Consider the following 19206-nt stretch of genomic DNA (forward strand, 5'->3'; position numbering starts at 1 on the left):
CAGGTGGTCTGGTATTCCCATCTCTTTCAGAATTTTCCACAGTTTATTGTGACCCACACAGTCAAAGGCTTTGGCATAGTCAGTAAAGCAGAAATAGATGTTTTTCTGGAACTCTCTTGCTTTTTCAATGATCCAGCGGATGTTGGGAATTGGATCTCTGGTAGGTGATGGAATTCCAGTTAAGCTATTTCAAATCCTGGAAGATGATGCTGTGAAAGTGTTGTACTCAATATGCCAGCAAATTGGGAAAACTCGGCAGTGGCCAAAGGGTTGGAAAACGTGTTTTCATTTCAATCCCAAAGAAAAGCAATACCAAAGAATGTTCACAACTGTATACAACTGTGCTCATCTCACCTGCTAGCCAAGTAATGCTCAAAATTCTCCAAGTAAGGCTTCAACAATATGAGAATCAAGAAGTTCCACGTGTTCAAGCTGGATTTAGAAAATGCAGAGGAACCAGAGATCAAATTGCCAACATCTGTAGGATCACAGAAGAAGGAAGAGAATTCCAGAAAGACATCTATTTCTGCTTTATTGACTATACCAAAGCCTTTGACGGTATTGATCACAACAAACTTGGAAAATTCTTCAAGAGATGCGAATACCAGAACACCTGACCTGCCTCCTCAGAAATTTGTATGTAAGTCATCAAGAACCAACAGTTAGAACCAGACATGGAACAACAGACTGGTTCCAAATTGGGAAAGGAGTACCTAATGGCTGTATATTGTCACCCTGCTTATTTAACTTATATGCAGAGTATGTCATGCAAAATGCTGGGCTGGATGAAGCACAAGCTGGAATCAAGATTGCCAGGAAAAATATCAGTAACCTCAGACATGCAGATGATACCACCCTTAGGGCAGAAAGCGAAGAGGAACTAAAGAGCCTCTTGATGAAAGTGAAAGAGGAGAGTGAAAGAGCTGGTTTAAAACTCAACATTCAGAAAACTAAGATCATGGCATCCAGGGAAATAGATGGGGAACAATGGAAACAGTGACTGACTTTATTTACTTGGGCTCCAAAATCACCACTGATGATGACTGCAGCCATGAAATTAAAAGACACTTGCTACTTGGAATAAAAGCTATGACCAACCTAGACAACATATTAAACAGTAGAGACATTACTTTGCCAACAAACATCCATCTAGTCAAAGTTATGGCTTTTCCAGTAGTCATGTATGGACGTGAGAGTTGGACCATAAACAAAGCTGAGACTGAAGAATTGATGCTTTTGAAGTGTGGTGTTGCAGAAGCCTGTTGAGAGTTCCTTGCACTGGAAGGAGGTCAAACCAGTGAATCCTAAAGAAATCAGTCCTGAATATTCATTGGAAGGGTTGATGCTGAAACTTAAGCTCCAACACTTTGGGCACCTAATGCAAAAAACTGACTCATTGGAAAAGACCCTGATGCTGGGAAAGATTGAAGAGGGAAGAAGGGGATGATAGAGGATGAGATGGTTGGATGGCATCACCAACTCAATGGAGATGAGTTTGAGCAAGCTCTGGGAGCTGGTGATGGACAGGGAAGCCTGGTGTGCTCCAGTCCACGGGACTGCAAAGAGTCAAACGCAACTGAGCAACTGAACTGAGTGACATACAAATTTCTAGTCTTAAGGTAAGTAAGTTCTAGGGATACAATGCACATGGCATGGGAGAAAAAAAAAGAGAATGTGATATGAAAATACTATGAGAAAACAAAATGAGAATTTTTTTTAAAACCACTCTGATAGCATAAGGGAAGGCATCGTTCACCTCAGCTGGGAAAGATTTCATAGTGACAACATTTTAGCAAGAATAAGTAGGAATCTGCTACACAAAGAGTGAGAGTTAAATAAGAAAAGCACTATATGAGAAGACATAGTGTGTCTAGAATGTTAAAAAAAAGAAAGTTCAGAATGGTTGGGACCTTCCAATGTTTGGAACAGGTATGGGCAAAGGTAAGCACCAAGTAAGCTGGAGAGAGTTTGGGATCAGACTGTGTGAATGGCACTGTCTGCTATACTCACAAGTCTGAGTTTAGTAAGGCTAGGCAAAAAGTCATTGGGTATCTTTGGGCATAGGAAAATGTCAGCTTCTTCTGATAGCAATGTATAATATGGACTATGGCACAAAGAGTGAGGCAGTTTTCACAGTTCAGATAAGAAATGACGGCAGCTTGAACTACAGCAATGGGGGTGGAAGTAGCTGGATTTAGGAGACATATTTGAGGTAGAGGTGACAAGATCTGGTGACCAAGTGGATAAGAGAAGTGACAGGAAGACTGAAGAATTGAGAAGATCTCCATGGTTTCTGGCTTGAAATGGATGAAAGATGACATTCATAGACAAAGAGAACACCATAAGTAGAACAAGTTTTGGTGGAAAAAAATGAACTCCATCTTGGGTATTTTTTAATATAAGTGACCTATAGGACATCTTGGTTTTTTTTTTAAATGTAAGTGACATACAAGACATCGAAAAGATGTGTTGAAACCTTATGAGAGACGTTGGGCTAGAGAAAAACAGCTATAGGAACAATCATAATACAGTTAGCACTTAAAGCCATAATAACAGATGAGATTGCTCAGAATATGTATGTAGAAGAATATGGCTAGGGCAGAAGTCATGAGAGCACCAATGCTTAAGGAAGCAGTAAGAGGAGGAGAAACAACTAGAGACTTATATGGAAGAATCGGCAATAAGCTGCATTATGGAATCCAAGAAAGGAAATTCAAAGAAAGGATATCTCATAGAGCATTAATAAAGGGTAAGAATGGAAATGGTTTTGGTAGCTTCAGAATGGTGACATCACATATCAAGTGTCAATAGGCTAGGGAATGGGAATTAATAAAATCTTCTATCTTCAAGAATGATGGCTAAAAGGGAAGAAGAGGGATTAAGGGAATTACAAAACAAAGGGGAAGTTTTTATTCTTTAAAGGTTATTTGTATATGCATATGTACTTATAAATGAAAGAAACCAGAAAGGGAGAGACTTAAAATGTAGGAAAAAAAGAGACTGCTACTTTTGAATTCCTATAAAATCATTATATGAGTCACTCATTTGGCACTGAGCTTACACATTTGCTTGTACTGGCAGTACTGTCCATTTAGCAAATGAAAATAAGTGCTCAATAAATCTTCAAAATTTTATTGCATCTATGCATACTATCTGGCTAAAAAGTGTACAATTTGACACAAGAATGTACAAAAAGGAAACCATGTGGTGAAACTGTGGAAACAGACTTTAAGCAATACAAATCCAGCACAGAATTTTATACACTATTTACTGTACATTTTGTTGTTGTTCAGTCACCTGGTCGTGTCAAACTCTTTGCAACCCTATGGACTGCAGCATACCAGGATTCCCTATCATTCACTATCTCTCAAGAATTTGCTCAAATTCATGTCCATTGAGTTGCTGATGTCATCCAACCATGTCATTCTCTGTCGACTCCTTCTCCTCCTGCCCTCCATCTTTCCCAGCATCGGGGCCTCTTCCAGTGTGTGGGCTCATTGCATCAGGTGGCCAAAGAATTGGAGCTTCAGCTTCAGCATCACTCCTTCCAATAAATATTCAGGTTTGATTTCCTTTATGATTGATTGGTTTGATCTCCTTGCAGTCCAAGGAATTCTCAATAGCCTTTTCTAGCACCACAGTTCGAAAGAATCAATTCTTCGGCACCCTGCCTTCCTTATGGTCCAATTCTCACATCTCTATACGACTACTGGAAAAACCATAGCTTTGACTAGATGTATGTTTGCTGACAAAGTGATAACTCTGCTTTTTAATATGCCTCCCAGGTTTGTACTGAACTGAACTGACTAATGTTTGCTAACAAAGTGATATCTCTGCTTTTTAATACGCCTCCCAGGTTTATTATAGCTTTTCTTCTAAGGAGCAAGTGTCTTTTAATTTCATGGCTACATACACCATCTGCAGTGATTTTGGAGCCCAAGAAAATAAAATATATTACTGTTTCAATTGTTGTTCCATCTATTTGCCATGAAGTGATGGGACTGGATGCCATGATCTTCATTTTTTGAATGCTGAATATTATGCCAGCTTTTTCACTCTCCTCTTTCATATTCTTCAAGAAGCTCTTTAGTTCCTCTTCTCTTTCTGTGGTGTCATCTGCATATCTGAGGTTATTGATATTTCTCCTGGCAATCTTGATTCCATCTTGTGCTTCATCCAGCCTGGCATTTCACGTGATATATGCTGCATGTACGTACATAATGTACATTGCATATAGGTGAAATTAGCATGGTGACAACATACAGCCTTGACATACTCCTTTCCCAATTTTGAACCAGTCCATTGATTCATGTCTGGTTCTAACTGTTGCTTCTTGACCTGCATACAGGTTTCTCAGGAGGCAGGTAAGGTAGTCTGGTATTCCCATCTCTTGAAGAATTTTCCACAGTTCATTGTGACCCACACAGTCAAAGGCTTAGCATATTCAATGAAGCAGATGTTTTGTAGGAATTCTCTTGCTTTTTCTATGATCAATGGATGTTGGCAATTTGATCTCTGGTTCCTCTTCCTTTTCTAAATCCAGCGTGCACATCTGAAAGTTTTCAGTTCACATACTGTTGAAGCCTATCTTGAAGGATTTTGAGCATTACTTTGCTAGCATGTGAAATGAGTGCAATTGTGTGGTAGTTTGAACATTCTTTGACATTGCCCTTCTTTTAGATTGGAATGAAAACTGACCTTTTCCAGTCCTGTGGCCACTGCTCAGTTTTCCAAATTTACTGGTATACTGAGTGCAGCACTTTCACAGCATCATCTTTTAGGATTTGAAATAGCTCAGCTGGAATTCCATCACTTCTACTAGCTTTGTTAATAGCGATGCTTCCTCAGGCCACTTGACTTCACATTCTAGGATGTCTGGCTCTAGATGAGTGACCACACCATTGGGGTTACCTAGGTAATTAATAGCTGTTTTGTATAGTTCTTCTGTGTATTCTTGCCACCTCCTCTTAATCTCTTCTGTTAGGTCCTTTTCAATTCTGTCTTTTACTGTGCCCATCTTTACATGAAGCGTTCCCTTGATATCTTCAATTTTCTTGAAGAGATCTGTAGTCTTTCCCAGTCTACTGTTTTCCTCTATTTGTTTTCTTTGTTCACTTCAGAAGGCTTTCTTATCTCTCTTTGCTATTCTTTGTAACTCTGCATTCAGATGGTATATCTTTCCCTTTCTCCTTTGCCTTTCACTTGAACTCCATGAAAAGTACTAATGTCTAGACCAAAGAAAAATCATTTCACTTCTTCGCATCTGTTATTCAACTGTTAAATGGGCAGAAAAGTACACATTTTGTGAGCTTATGTGGATTAAACAAGATATGTAAAAAGCACTTGCTATACAACCTGGTGCTCAAGAACAGAATTATTTTTATGGTAATTTTTCCTACCACTGGTGCATCTAGAAGAGTCACTAACATTTCAGGATGTGTCAATGATTGAGGATAATTAAATAATCAGGAGGCAAGAAGACGGCAGAGGAGTAAGACAGGGAAATTGCCAGCCTCACCACTAATACATCAAAAACTCATCAAGATAAAGAGCAACACCTACAAAGCAACCTCTAGGCGATAGCAGAAGACTCCAGGCCTCCAGGAGGATAGGTTAAGCTCCTTGGAATGAGGTAGGAGAGAGAACGGGAGACATAAAAAGGGAAAAGACAGAGAACTTCTGGATGGGAGCTTGTGCCCGAGGGAGCGAGGGAATCCTGAAGCAGAAAGAGTTCCTGTGCGCTGGGAACTTCCCTCACAGGCAGGCCCAAGGGGGAGATGCAGAATCTGGGAAAACTGGCAAAGCAGGGGCTTAAAGGGCAGAAAACAAAAAAAGCCGCACTCCTCAGCCCATAAACAACTCATGGACTGTGGCCCTGAGCAGATAGTGGGCTCAGGGAACTGAAAGAAGCCCACAGAAGCCCCCTCCCCCCCAGTGCAGAGGGTGGGCCCGGGGTGACGAGTGAGGCGCAGCATACAAATCTCTGCAGCGCACACAACCCTCACAGCTCAGAGGGCAGGCCTGGAGAGCCGAGACAAGTGCATACAAGACCTGCAACATAGAGGGCTGGCTGATGAGACAAAACAAGTGCACACAAGCCCCAAGACCCAGACGGCGGGTCCAGGAAGCCAAGACAAGTGTACATAAGCCCCAGGATGCAGAGGGTAGTCCCGGGTAGCTGAAACAAGTGAACACAAGCCCTGAGACATAGAGGGCAGGCCTGGTGAGCTGAGAAGTGAACAGAAGGAGTGCAATGCAGAGTGTGGGCTCAGGGAGCCAAGACAAGTGTACATAAGCCACACAAAGCAGAGGGTGACCTCAGGGGCCTGAGGGAAGCCCACACAGGTCTCTGCAAAGCAGAGTGCACAGTTTGGGAGCTGAGAAAAGATCCACAGAAGATTCCATCTAGCAAGCTTTGTCTTGCAGTGCAGTGCAGGGCAGGACTGGGGAACAGAAGCACCAGCAAAGAATCCAGAGACAAGTAGGGGGCTGGCTGCAGTTAGGGGGCTGGCTGCAGTGAAGACATGCTGAAAGGGCTTTGACACAGCTGTGGAAATAGATGTGTGTAACACTGCTAAAACTAGAAGGACTGCCCAAAAACAGAAGGACTGCCCAAAGACATATTGACACCCCAAAACTTACTAGTGGAAACTGAATTACCCTTCAGAGAGATGAGATACAGATACATCAATGAGAACACAGGCACAAGCTCTCCCAACCAGGAAAGCATCACAATACACTAATCCAACCCCCATTCACTGGGGGAGAATGCACAACCAAGAAGAACTATGACCTTGAAAACTTTTTTCTTTTTCTTATAAATCACACTGTTTATTCCACCTACATATTTCTACCTTCACATTAGCCTTTTGTGGTGGTGTGGAGTTTTCCTCTGTTTTTCCTGTAAACAAAAAACTCATTTTAAGCTTTATTTTTCCTTTTTCACCCCTTTTTTGGGAGATTTCTTGGATTTTGTTTTTGACATATTCAACTGCTTTTCTTATAGTTCCTTACTAGTTGTAGCTATTCCTGAATATGTATAAATCTTTCACATATGTCTCTTTATCTTTGCTTTTCTATTTTTCTTTTCTCTTGTTTTTACCCTCTTTTCCACCCCTTCCTTTTCTCTTCTTTTTTTCTTTTCCCTGTTTTCCTTCACTTTATTTTATTCACCAAGTACGTTAAATTCTTGAGCTCCTTTTGCTATATTCCCCAGTTGGCACTCTGCTCAGGCTCAGTTTTTCAGATTGAGCATTAGCTAGCTCTGGTTTTAATTGGTTGATATCATTTTTCGTTTCCCTTCTTCACAAAGTCAGTCTCCTGTACTCTTTTCTTTAGAATACTTTGCTTATAACTCTATGTGTGGAAGTGTGTGTATATGTCCCAGTATTTCTGTAATTATCTGCTTGATCAGCTTGGTCTCCTCTGACTAGAACACAGGCAGACATCACCCCTAAAAAGAAGTCAACACAAACCATTCAACCAACCTTTCCCTCCAAGGGCAAAACCAAGAGGAAGAAGGAATACAACTCTAAAGCCTGGGAAAAGGAGACCTCAAGTGGAGCAAGTTAGGAAAATAATTAAAAGACAGAGAAATACAGCACAAATGAAAGAACAAGGTAGAAACTTACAAAACCAAACACACAGAGGAAATAAGCAATCTACCTGAAACAGAATTCACAATAATGACAGTAAAGATGCTCCAAAGACTTAAAAATAGAATGGAGAAAATGCAAGAAACAATTAACACAGTTAATACAATCACCAGGACATAAAAGAAATAAGGAATAAGCAAACAGAGATGAAAAACACAATTACTGAAATTAAAAATACTCTAGAAAGAATCAATAGAAAAATAACTGAGGCAGACTGGATAGGTGAGCTGTAAGACAGAAAGGTGGAAATAACTGCTGAAGATCAGAATAAAGAAAAAAGAATGAAAAGAATTGAGGATAGCCTTAGAGACATTTGGGACAATATTAAACACACCAACATTTGAGTTATAGGGGTCCCAGAGGAAGAAAAACAAAAAGAAAGGCACTGAGAAAATTTCTGAAGAAATTATACTTGAAAACTTCCCCAACACAGACTAGGAAATAGTCAATCAAGTCCAAGAAGCACAGAGAATCCCTTACAGGATAAACCCAAGGAGAAAAACATCGAGACACATATTAATCATGTTAACAGAGATTAAGCACAAAGAAAGAATACTAAAAGCATCAAGGGAAAAGCAACAAGTTAACATACAAGGGAAATCCAATATGACTAACAGTGGATCTTTCAGGAGAAATGTGGCAGGCCAAAAGGGAATGGCAAGATATATTTAAAGTACTGAAAGAAAAAATCTACAACTAAGATTATGATACCCAGCAAAGATCTCATTCAAAATTGATGGAGAAATCAAAAGCTTTACAGACAAACAAAAGTTCAGAGAATTTAGCACCACCAAACCAGCCTTACAACAAATACTAAAGAGAATTACATAGCCAGTGAACACAAGAGAAAGGAAAGACCTACAAAAACAAACCCAAAACAATTAAGAAAATGTCAATACATTCTCTTAATGTATTGACATACTTTAAGGAACATACAAATCACTAATTACCTTAAATGTAAATGTATTAAATGCACCAACCAAAAGATACAGACTGACGGAATGGATACAAAAACAAGATCCATATATATGTTGCCTACAAGAGACACACTTCAGACCTAGAGACATATACAGACATAAAGTAAAAGGATAGAAAAAGATATTGCATGTGAATGGAAACCAAAAGAAAGCCAGAGTGGCAATCCTTATTTCAGACAAAATAGACTTCAAAATAAAGAATATTATAAGAGACAAAGAAGGACACTACATAATGATCAAATGGTTGATCCAAGAAGACATAACAGTTGCAAATATTTATGCACCCAACATAGGAGAACCTCAATGCATAAGGCAAACATTAACACACACTTCAATACACCATTTTACCAATGGACAGATCATCAAAACTGAGAATCAATAAAGAAACAAACCTTAAATGAAACATTAGACTAAATGGACCTAATTGGTATCTTCAGGACTTTCCATGCAAAGGCAGAGGAATACAATTTCTTCTCAAGTGCACATGGAACATTCTCCAGAATAGACCACATCTTGGGTCACAAGTCAAGCCTCAAGAAATTTAGGAAAACTGAAATTGTATCAAATATCTTTCTCTGACCACAACGGTATGAGAATAGTTATCAACTACAGGGGAAAAACTGCCCAGAACACAAAATCATGGAGATTAAATAATACACTACTAAATAATGAAGAGGTTACTAAAGAAACAAGGCAAATCAAAAGATTTCTAGAAACATATGACAACAAAAATATGATGACTCAAAACCTATGGGATTCAGCAAAAGTAGTTCAAAGAAAGAAGTTTATGGCAATACAATTCTACCTCAAGAACCAAGAAAAGCACTGAATAGACCACCTAACTACAACTAAAGCAGTTGGAAAAAGAAGAACAAAAAGTCCCCAAAGTCAGCAGAAGGAAAGAAATTATAAATATCAGAGCAGAAATAAATGAAAAAGAAATGAAAGAAACAATAGCAAAGATTAATAAAATAAAAGCTAGTTCTTTGAGATGATAAAACTGACAAACCACTAGCCATATTCATCGAGAAAAAAATCAAATTAACAAAATTAGAGATGAAAAAGGAGAGGTTACAACAGACAAGACAGAAATACAAAGGATCATAACAGAATATTATGAACAAGTATATGCTAACAAAATGGACAACCCAGAGGAAATGGACAGATTCTTAGAAAAGTTTAACTCCCCAAGACTGAACCAGGAAGAAATAGAAATTATGAACAGGCCAGTTACAAACAATGAAATCAAAACTGTGATCAAAAATCTCCCAAAAAACAAAAGACCAGGGCCAGATGGCTTCACAGGGGAATTCTATCAAGCATTTAAAGAAAAGCTAATGAATGTTTTTCTGAAACTCTTCCAAAAAACTGAAGAGAAAGGAACACTTCCAAACTCATTCTACAAGGCCACAATCACCCTGATACCAAGAACAGGCAAAGACAACACAAAAAAAGCAAACTACAGGCAAATATCACTGATGAACATAGATGCAAAAATCCTCAACAAAATTCTAGCAAACAGAATTCAACAATACATTAAAAGGCTCAAACACCACGATCAAGCCAGGTTTATTACAGGGATGCAAGGATTCTTCAATATACGCAAATCATTCGATGTGATGCACCATATTAACAAACTGAAAGATAAAAAATGTATGATCATCTCAATAGATGCAGAAAAAGCCTCTGACAAAGTTCAGCACCCATTTATGATAAAAACGCTTCAAAAAATTGGCATAGACGGAACCTGCCTCAACATAGAAAAGGCCATATATTATAAGCCCACAGGAAACACTTCTCAATGATATAAAAATAAAAGCATTTCCTTTAACATCAGGAACAAGACAAAGGTGTCCACTCTCACCACTAGTATTCAACACAGTTTTGAGAGGTCCTAGTTATGGCAATTAGATAAAAGAAATAAAAGGAATCCAGATCGGAAAAGAAGTGAAACTCTCACTGTTTGCAGATGACAATGTACTATACATTAGTTCAGTAGCTCAGTCGTGTCCGACTCTTTGCGATCCTACGAACTGCAGCACGCCAGGCCTCCCTGTCCATCACCAACTCCTGGAGTCCACCCAAACCCATGTCCATTGAGTCAGTGATGCCATCCAACCATCTCATCCTCTGTCGTTCCCTTCTCCTCCTGCCCTCAATCTTTCCCAGCATCAGGGTCTTTTCAAATGAGTCAGCTCTTCGCATGAGGTGGCCAAAGTATTGGAGTTTCAGCTTCAACATCAGTCTTTCCAATGAACACCCAGGACTATCTCCTTTAGGATGGACTGGTACTATAAATAAAAACCCTAAAGATACTATCAGAAAATCACTAGAGCCAATCAGGGAATTTAGCAAAGTCAATACACAGAAATCATCTTCATTCCTATATACTAACAATGAAAAATCAGAAAGAGAAATTAAGGAATCAATCCCATTCACCATTGCAATAACAAGAACAAAAAATATCTAGGAATAAACCTACCTAAGGAAACAAAAGAACTGTATACAGAAAATTATGAGACGCTGATGCAATCTACAGATTCAATGTAATCCCTATCAAATTACCAATGGCATTTTTTCACAGAACTAGAACAAAAATTTTCACAATTCATACTGTAACAGAAAAGACCCTGAAGAGCCGAAGCAGTCTTGATAAAGAAGAAAGGAGCTGGGGGAATCAACCATCCTGACTACAGATTATATTACAAAGCTACAGTCATCAAGACAGTATGGCACTGGCACAAAAACAGAAATAGAGACCAATGCAACAAGATAGAGAGTCCAGAGATAAAAGCAGGCACCTATGGGTACCTTATTTTTGACAAAGGAAGCAAGAATAAAGAATGCGGGAAAGACAGCCTCTTCGGTATGTGGTGCTAGGAAACCTGGATAGCTACATGCAAAAAAAATGAAATTAGAACACTTCCTAACACCATACACAAAAATAAACTCAAAATGGATTAAACACCTAAATGTAAGATCAGAAACTATAAAACTCTTAGAGGAAAACAGGCAAAACACTTGATGACATAAATCAAAGCAAGATCCTCTATGACCCACCTCTTAGAGTAATGGAAATAAAACAAAAATAAACAAGTGGGACCTAATTAAACTTGAAAGCTTTTGCGCAGCAAAGGAAACTACAAACAAGCTGAGGTGAAAATACAACTCTCAGAATGGGAGAAAATAATAGCAAAGGAAACAACTGACAAAGAATTAATTTCCAAAATATACAAGCAGCTCATACAACTCAATGGCAGAAGAACAAACAACCCAACCAAAAAGTGGGGAAAAAGACTTAAACAGACATTTTCCCAAAGAAGACATACAGATGGCTAATAAACACATGAAAAGATGCTCAACACTGCTCATTATTAGAGACATGCAAATCAAAACTATAATGAGATACCACCTCACACCAGTCAGAATGGCCATCAAAAAGTCTACAAACAATAAACGCTGGAGAGGGAGTGGAGAAAACTGAACCCTCTTGCATTGCTGGTGGGAATGTAAATTGATACAGCCACTATGGAAGATGGTATGGAGACTCCTTAAACTAGGAATAAAACCTCCATATGACCCAGCAATCTCAGTCCTAGGCATATACCCTGAAAACCCACACTGCAAAAGACACCTGTACCCCATTGTTCATTCCAGCACTATTTACAATATATAGAACATGGAAGCAATCTAGATATCAATTGACAGATGAATGGACGAGGAAGCTGTGGTACATATATACAATGGAATATTACTCAGCCTTAAAAGGAATGCATTTGAGTCAGTTGTAATGAAGTGGACAAACCTAGAGCCTATTATACAGAGTAGTAAATCAGTAAAAGGAAATATATATACCATATACTGACTCATATATATGGAGTCTAGAAAGATGGTACTTATGAATTTATTTTCATGGCAGCAGTGGAAAAACAGACATAGACAACAGACCTTGACATGGGGAAAGGGGAAGAAGTGAGATGTATGGAGAGAATAAAATGGAAACGTACAATACCATATATAAAATAGACAGCCAATGGGAATTTTCTGTATGACTCAGGGAACTCAAACACAGACTCAAACTGTGACAATCTAGAAGGGCGGGATGGGGAAGGAGATGGAAGGGAGGGGACACGGGTGTACCTATGGCTGATTCTTGCTGATGTTTTACAGAAAACAACAAAATTCTGTAAAGCAATTATCCTTCAATTAAAAATAAAGTGGCAAAGAAAATAATAATCAGGAGCCACAGCAGCCACTGCTATACTGTATTCTAGAGAACAAAAGCACAAAATGGTGTATGCTCTTGGTCAGATTTCTCAAACTTTACTTATTCATTTACTATCAACATGATTTCTGCAACATCCAAGTACTATTGTTTAGTCGCAAAGTCATGTCTCACTCTTTTGCAACTCCATGGACTACAGCCCACCAGGCTCCTCTGTCCATGGGATGTGCCAGGCAAGAATACTGGAGTGGCTAGGCATTTTCTTCTCCAGGGGATCTTCCTGACCCATATAGAGCAAAGCCACATCTCCTGCATTAGCAGGCAGATTCTTTACCATTAAGCCACCAGGGAAGCCCCTCCAAGTACTATATCCAAGTGCTGTACCTTAACACTTTTCTTTAAATCAACTTACTTTTTAAAAATTGACTTCCCTGGTGGCTCAGATGGTGAAGCGTCTGTGTACAATGCAGGAGACCTGGGTTCAATCCTTGGGTTGGGAAGATTCTCTAGAGAAGGAAATGGCAACCCTTTCCACTACTCTTGCCTAGAAAATCCCATGGACGGAGGAGCCTGGTGTCCATGGGGGTCACAAAGAGTCAGACACGACTGAGTGACTTCACTTCACTTTTAAAAGTTGGCCTCATTCTAAAGAGTTATACCTATGAAACTACAGGTTTCGTGTGTTCTATTTGTGGAAACAGTGTCAGACTTTATCTTTTTGGGCTCTAAAATCACTGCAGATGGTGACTGCAGCCATGAAATTAAAAGATGCTTACTCCTTGGAAGAAAAGTTATGACCAACCTAGATAGCATATTGAAAAGCAGAGACATTACTTTTCCAACAAAGGTCCATTTAGTCAAGGCTATGGCTTTTCCAGTAGTCATGTATGGATGTGAGAGTTGGACTGTGAAGAAAGCTGAGCACCGAAGAATTGATGCTTTTGAACTGTGGTGTTGGAGAAGACTCTTGAGAGTCCCTCGGAGTGCAAGGAGATCCAACCAGTCCATTCTAAAGGAGATCAGCCCTGGGTGTTCTTTGGAAGGAATGATGCTAAAGCTGAAACTCCAGTACTTTGGCCACCTCTTGCAAAGAGTTGACTCATTGGAAAAGACTCTGATGCTGGGAGGGATTGGGGGCAGGAGGAAAAGGGGACGACAGAGGATGAGATGGCTTGATGGCATCACCAACTTGATGGACGTGAGTTTGAGTGAACTCTGGGAGATGGTGATGGACAGGGAGGCCTGACGTGCTGTGATTCATGGGGTTGCAAGAGTCGGACATGACTGAACTGACTGACTGAACCATTAAAACAAAGTATTTGTATCATTAACCAACCCACATCATCTTTGAAACCACATTCTAAAACTGCTTTATGGTTGCTCTGAGACCCTTGGGAAGAGATTAGGTAAAAGAGATTAGGTTTTAGTTAATTTTTGTGCTACTGGCAATGATCACTTACAAAGGTTTGCAGAACATACAAATGAAACCAACCAAAGAACGAAATTCATCCCAGTTAAATATAACACTGAATATTTTCAAGGGAAGTCCTAAATTGTTTAAACCCAAACAGACAACCTGGCAATTTATCTTTTATTTAATCCCTCTATTTTCTCTATCATAAACGAAAGTCAGATTGGGAATAAAGGCCGAACTTGTGACCTAGACTCAAGAACAGAACCAAGGGAAGGAGAAATACACTAGTGGGTTTTGGACTGAATCACTAGCATTTCAGTCAAAAGAAACCAAGTGAAAAACTGTTGTCTTCAACAACCCCCTGAAAATGCAAACCACAATCAGTTATTAACGAATACCTTTCAAATCTGTGTTAGAAACCAAGAAGTTCTCCATCACTCCAACAACAACCACCACTGACCAGAGCAAGGAGAGAAAACTTCAGTCACTGATTACATCTACAGATACTTTAAACATGCAGTTTGGAGCCAGTCTTAAATCCACCATATTAAGAGCAGCACTACACACTTTTAAAAAGTCATTCCTACAATGCATTCTATTAAGATCACTAATCTCTTCATTTCATCTCAGATATGCAGATGACACCACCCTTATGGCAGAAAGTGAAAAGGAACTAAAGAGCCTCTTGATGAAAGTGAAAGAGGAGAGTGAAAAAGTTGGCTTAAAGCTCAACATTCAGAAAACGAAGATCATGGCATCTGGTCCCAGCACTTCATGGGAAATAGATGGGGAAACAGTGGAAGCAGTGTCAGACTTTATTTTGGGGGCCTCCAAAATCACTGCAGATGGTGACTGCAGCCATGAAATTAAAAGATGCTTACTCCTTGGAAGGAAAGTTATGACCAACCTAGATAGCATATTCAAAAGCAGAGACATTACTTTGTCAACAAAGGTCCGTCTAGTCAAGGCTATGGTTTTTCCTGTGGCCATGTATGGATGTAAGAGTTGGACTGTGAAGAAAGCTGAGTGGTGAAGAATTGATGCTTTTGAACTGTGGTGTTGGAGAAGACTCTTGAGAGTCCCTTGGACTGCAAGGAGATCCAACCAGTCCATCCTAAAGAAGATCAGTCCTGGGAAGCTGAAACTCCAATACTTTGGCCACCTCATGCGAAGAGTTGACTCATTGGAAAAGACCCTGATGCTGGGAGGGACTGGGGACAGGAGGAGAAGGGGACAACAGAGGATGAGATGGCTGGATGGCATCACCGACTCGATGGACATGAGTTTGGGTAAACTCCGGGAGTTGGTGATGGACAGGGAGGCCTGGTGTGCTGCAGTTCATGGGGTCGCAAAGAGTCAGACACGACTGAGTGACTGAACTGAACCTCTTCACTGAAGGAAAAAAAGATATCCTGCACCTAAAATAAACAAGTTATTATGGAGACTATGAAACGATCAAAGAGTTGTTTATATCTAGCATGGGAAACAAGACATATTTTGCAAACAGTAGTGCTTATGACTACTGAGAAACTTTTCCCCCAACATTTTGTTACAAAAAACTTTAAACATACAGCAAATTTGAAACAATTTCATAGTGAACATTAAACTAATCACAATGGAGACTCTACCATGTTTACTACATTTGCTTTACCACCTATCAATCCATCTGTCCAATCCAAAATATATATTTTTATGAACTGCTGGGATTTTAAAAGTGAGCCTATGTGTAATGATGAATCTTAGTAGGTCATTTTAGGATTGCCTCTCAAAAATGTTTGCTGATGATGTGCATGAACAAAAAAGTTGGAAAACCACAAACCCATAGTGTTCAACTACCCCATCAACCTCTAATCAAAATCTATTCAGAGCTCAAAAGGCCATCATTTTATGTCTCCACGTCTGCGTCCACCCTCTGAACCATCCTTTCCAGACCTCTTCAAGGCTCAGTACCAATCTGTGAAACCTACCTCAATTTTCACACTCTCAACCATAATTAACCAATACTCCCTACAGGGACCATATTTTTCAACAATGAGCAATTAGCTCACAGTATCTGCAACCTTGTTTTCAGCTTGTCTCATTTACTAAAATCTGACCTTCTTAAGGATAGTGATCCCCTTACTTCACTCTGAATCCTCAGCAATCAACACATTACCTAGCCTACAGGTACTCAACGAATAATAACAAACAGCCCCAAACCTCTCTTTACCCAGAAGCCAGAGATTTTAGTCCAATATGGAAATGCTTTAATCTGACTGGCACTTTAGAAGGCTTCATCTTACAGCACTGAGCATGAGCTAAGTGCTAAGAGCATGAGCTTTGGAGCCAGATCACCTGGGCATGTATCCTAGCTTGCCATTTATTGCCAGGTGACTCTGGGCAAGTTTCTAAACCTCCTGTGCCTCAGTTCCCTAGTTTGAAAAACGGATAATACTGTTTCACAGGTTATTGTGAGGATCAAATGAGATAATTTTCATTTGATAAAGCACCCAGATTAGCAGCTGGCACACAGTGAGCACTGTTGACAGCAACCAAGTTAATATTGACAATCAGGTAAAAAGTTCTTAAAAATGGAGTAGTAGCAGTGAAAACAAACTGGAAAGAATGGCCATGAATGGATAAACTACTGAAAAAATGCCCAGTCAGGAAGGCAAGCAAATGGAGTCTGATATATATATTTCTCCCACTTTGTATTGAGATAGCTCATGATCGAATTTTTTTTAAAAAAATTATTAAAAACAGCTATAATCTAACCAGCCTAGGCACATATTAGATGCTGAGCACAAGAAGTCTAGCATGACTGGACTCTAGCCACAAGCTGTATGACCACTGCAAATTTCTTTATGTGGGTCTTTCAGTCTCTCAGCTGAGATTTTCCCCTCCTCATTACTCCACCCAGCACCATTTCCTTAGTTTGATTCCAGTTCCATGTCATTTTCAGACTGTGTGCACATCCCTAAGAGCCTTGGTTGGGGAACAGGTTTGTGGTTCTGTCCTACTCAACCCTGTACTACTTTTTTTTTCCTGCCCACCTCCTTTAATTCTCAAGCCTTGCTATTCCCTACACGTAGGAACTTGAAACTTAAGAGTATGGGAAAGCAACAAAGCAACAGCAGTTGTGCCAAGAACTGGGGGTGCTGCCAAGCTGTTCTCCAGGCCCCATATGCAGAGATTAGACTGGCCCCCATGAGGCCTCACATGCTTGATATTCCCATTTGCTTCTGCTCACTTTTCTCTCCTTTAAAGAAGCCTCTTCCCAAGCCTGCAAGTAATTCAAATCCAATTCATTCTTAAAGACCCAGGTGAGGTCCAACTTCAAGAAAGCCTCCTCTGAGCATTTTAGCCCAGATATTGCCCCCAACACACATACACCAAACAAGTACTATACTTACAATCTTTACCATAAAGCGTAATCACATAACACATTTATATCACTGAATAAATGTTTCATGTGTATATTTCGATTTTCCAAGGGCAGGAACCATGTCTCACATGTCTTTTAAACCCCTTACTCTTTTTAGTGGGTTAATACTTGTTGAAAAGCGACCCAGTTGGTTTGATTGTTTGTTTAGGCTAAGGAAGGATGAGATAGAAACAGGTTGAAATGAAAATGGTTGAATGAACAGATGGGTGCAAAAGAAGCAATGGTTCAAAATTCGAGGAAAAGTTGTAGAAGAAAGGTGTTCAATTAACATGTTTAACTGATCTGCTGCAGGGTTGGAAAGAGAAACAGGAAGATGTTAACTGGAAAATTTGAAAAGGGCATTTCAGCTTGAGGCAGAAAACAGCAGGAGAAAGATGGAGCTACAAAAGAAATTCTGCTAAAACCCAGAGATAGGCCAACTGGGTAAAGGGGGTTACTGGGATGACATGGGCAGAGAGATGTGGTTATGAAGGTGAGCAAATCAGTAGGGGGTGGTATGAAGGGTTGGGTAGATGGATAAAATGATCAAGGGTATTTAGGCAAGGGGGTTAGCTGACTGGGCGGTGAGTGGGTAGATGGGAGAAAGGTAAGTGGGTGGGTGGTTAGGTGTTTAGTTGGGAGGGAATAGGTGTGGGGCGAGTTATTTAAGATCCGGCCCCTCCCTCACCTTGACCCGGAAGCGGATGAGTGCTAGCCTCACGCAGTGGCTCAGGCAGGCCGGTGGCAGGAACCAGGCCCGAGGAGGAGGGGTGCCCTTGTTGCCCACGTGTCCCACGATCAGTTGCGCTGTCTGCCGCTCGGCCTGGCACCGACGGCCCCATTCGGCCAGCCGGTCCTTACCCAGGCCCCCGGGGAACATGACCACCAGCTCCAGGCCGTCGCCGCCGGGATAGGCACAAGCCTGACAGAGCGCTGACAAGTAGCCCAGCATGGCGTTCCATTGGCCGCCACACACCCAATCCGTCTGGTAGCCGCCATAAAGCCGCGGCAGCGCTGAGCCCGCGTCCACAAGCACCCGGGCCCCGGGCAGCGGAGGGGGGGGCGGCGGCGGCGGTGGCGGCGGGTGCAGGCCGGGGTGCGCCTGGCCGTGATGGTGGAAGTGGTGAGCGGGGTGATGGTGTCGAGTAGGCCCCGCGCCCCCGGAGTAGGCACCCAAGGCGGCGGGCGGGAATGGCGGTTGCTGAGGCGCGGAGCCCCTGGCGGCGCGTGGAGCCCCGGGCGCTAGGGCTGCCGTAGGCGGCAGCTGGCGATGCTGGTGCTGCTGCTGCTGGCGCGAGACCGTGCGCGCGAGTTTGAGGAGGTCCACGGGCACCACGGCCCCGGGACAGCGCTTCTCCAGGAACTCTTGGAAGCCCTGGACGCCCATGCTTCGTCGGTGGGCAGATGAGACGGCGGCTGCGCGAGCAAGCTAGGCGGCGATCTGGGCGCGAAGCTGGGGGCGGGCGCGTGCGCACTCCGCGGGGGGCGAGGGGGCGGGGAAAGGATTCCCGAGGGGAGGGTGAGCTAGAGTG

At 41.2% G+C, this 19206-nt stretch overlaps 1 protein-coding gene across 1 annotated transcript in view; it reads right to left on the reverse strand.

Annotated features, from left to right (window-relative positions):
- Positions 1-19159, reverse strand: part of FAM120C (family with sequence similarity 120C) — a 133165-nt gene extending 114006 nt beyond the window's left edge. The window contains exon 1 of the mRNA XM_018043858.1: positions 18363-19159. Within this exon, the coding sequence (XP_017899347.1) occupies positions 18363-19061 (699 nt within the window). The 5' untranslated portion in view covers positions 19062-19159. The remainder of the gene's footprint in view (positions 1-18362) is intronic.
- Between the last annotated feature and the right edge of the window lie 47 nt (positions 19160-19206).

Source organism: Capra hircus, assembly GCF_001704415.2.
Source record: "Capra hircus breed San Clemente chromosome X unlocalized genomic scaffold, ASM170441v1, whole genome shotgun sequence".
In the NCBI taxonomy this organism is placed as follows: domain Eukaryota; kingdom Metazoa; phylum Chordata; class Mammalia; order Artiodactyla; family Bovidae; genus Capra; species Capra hircus.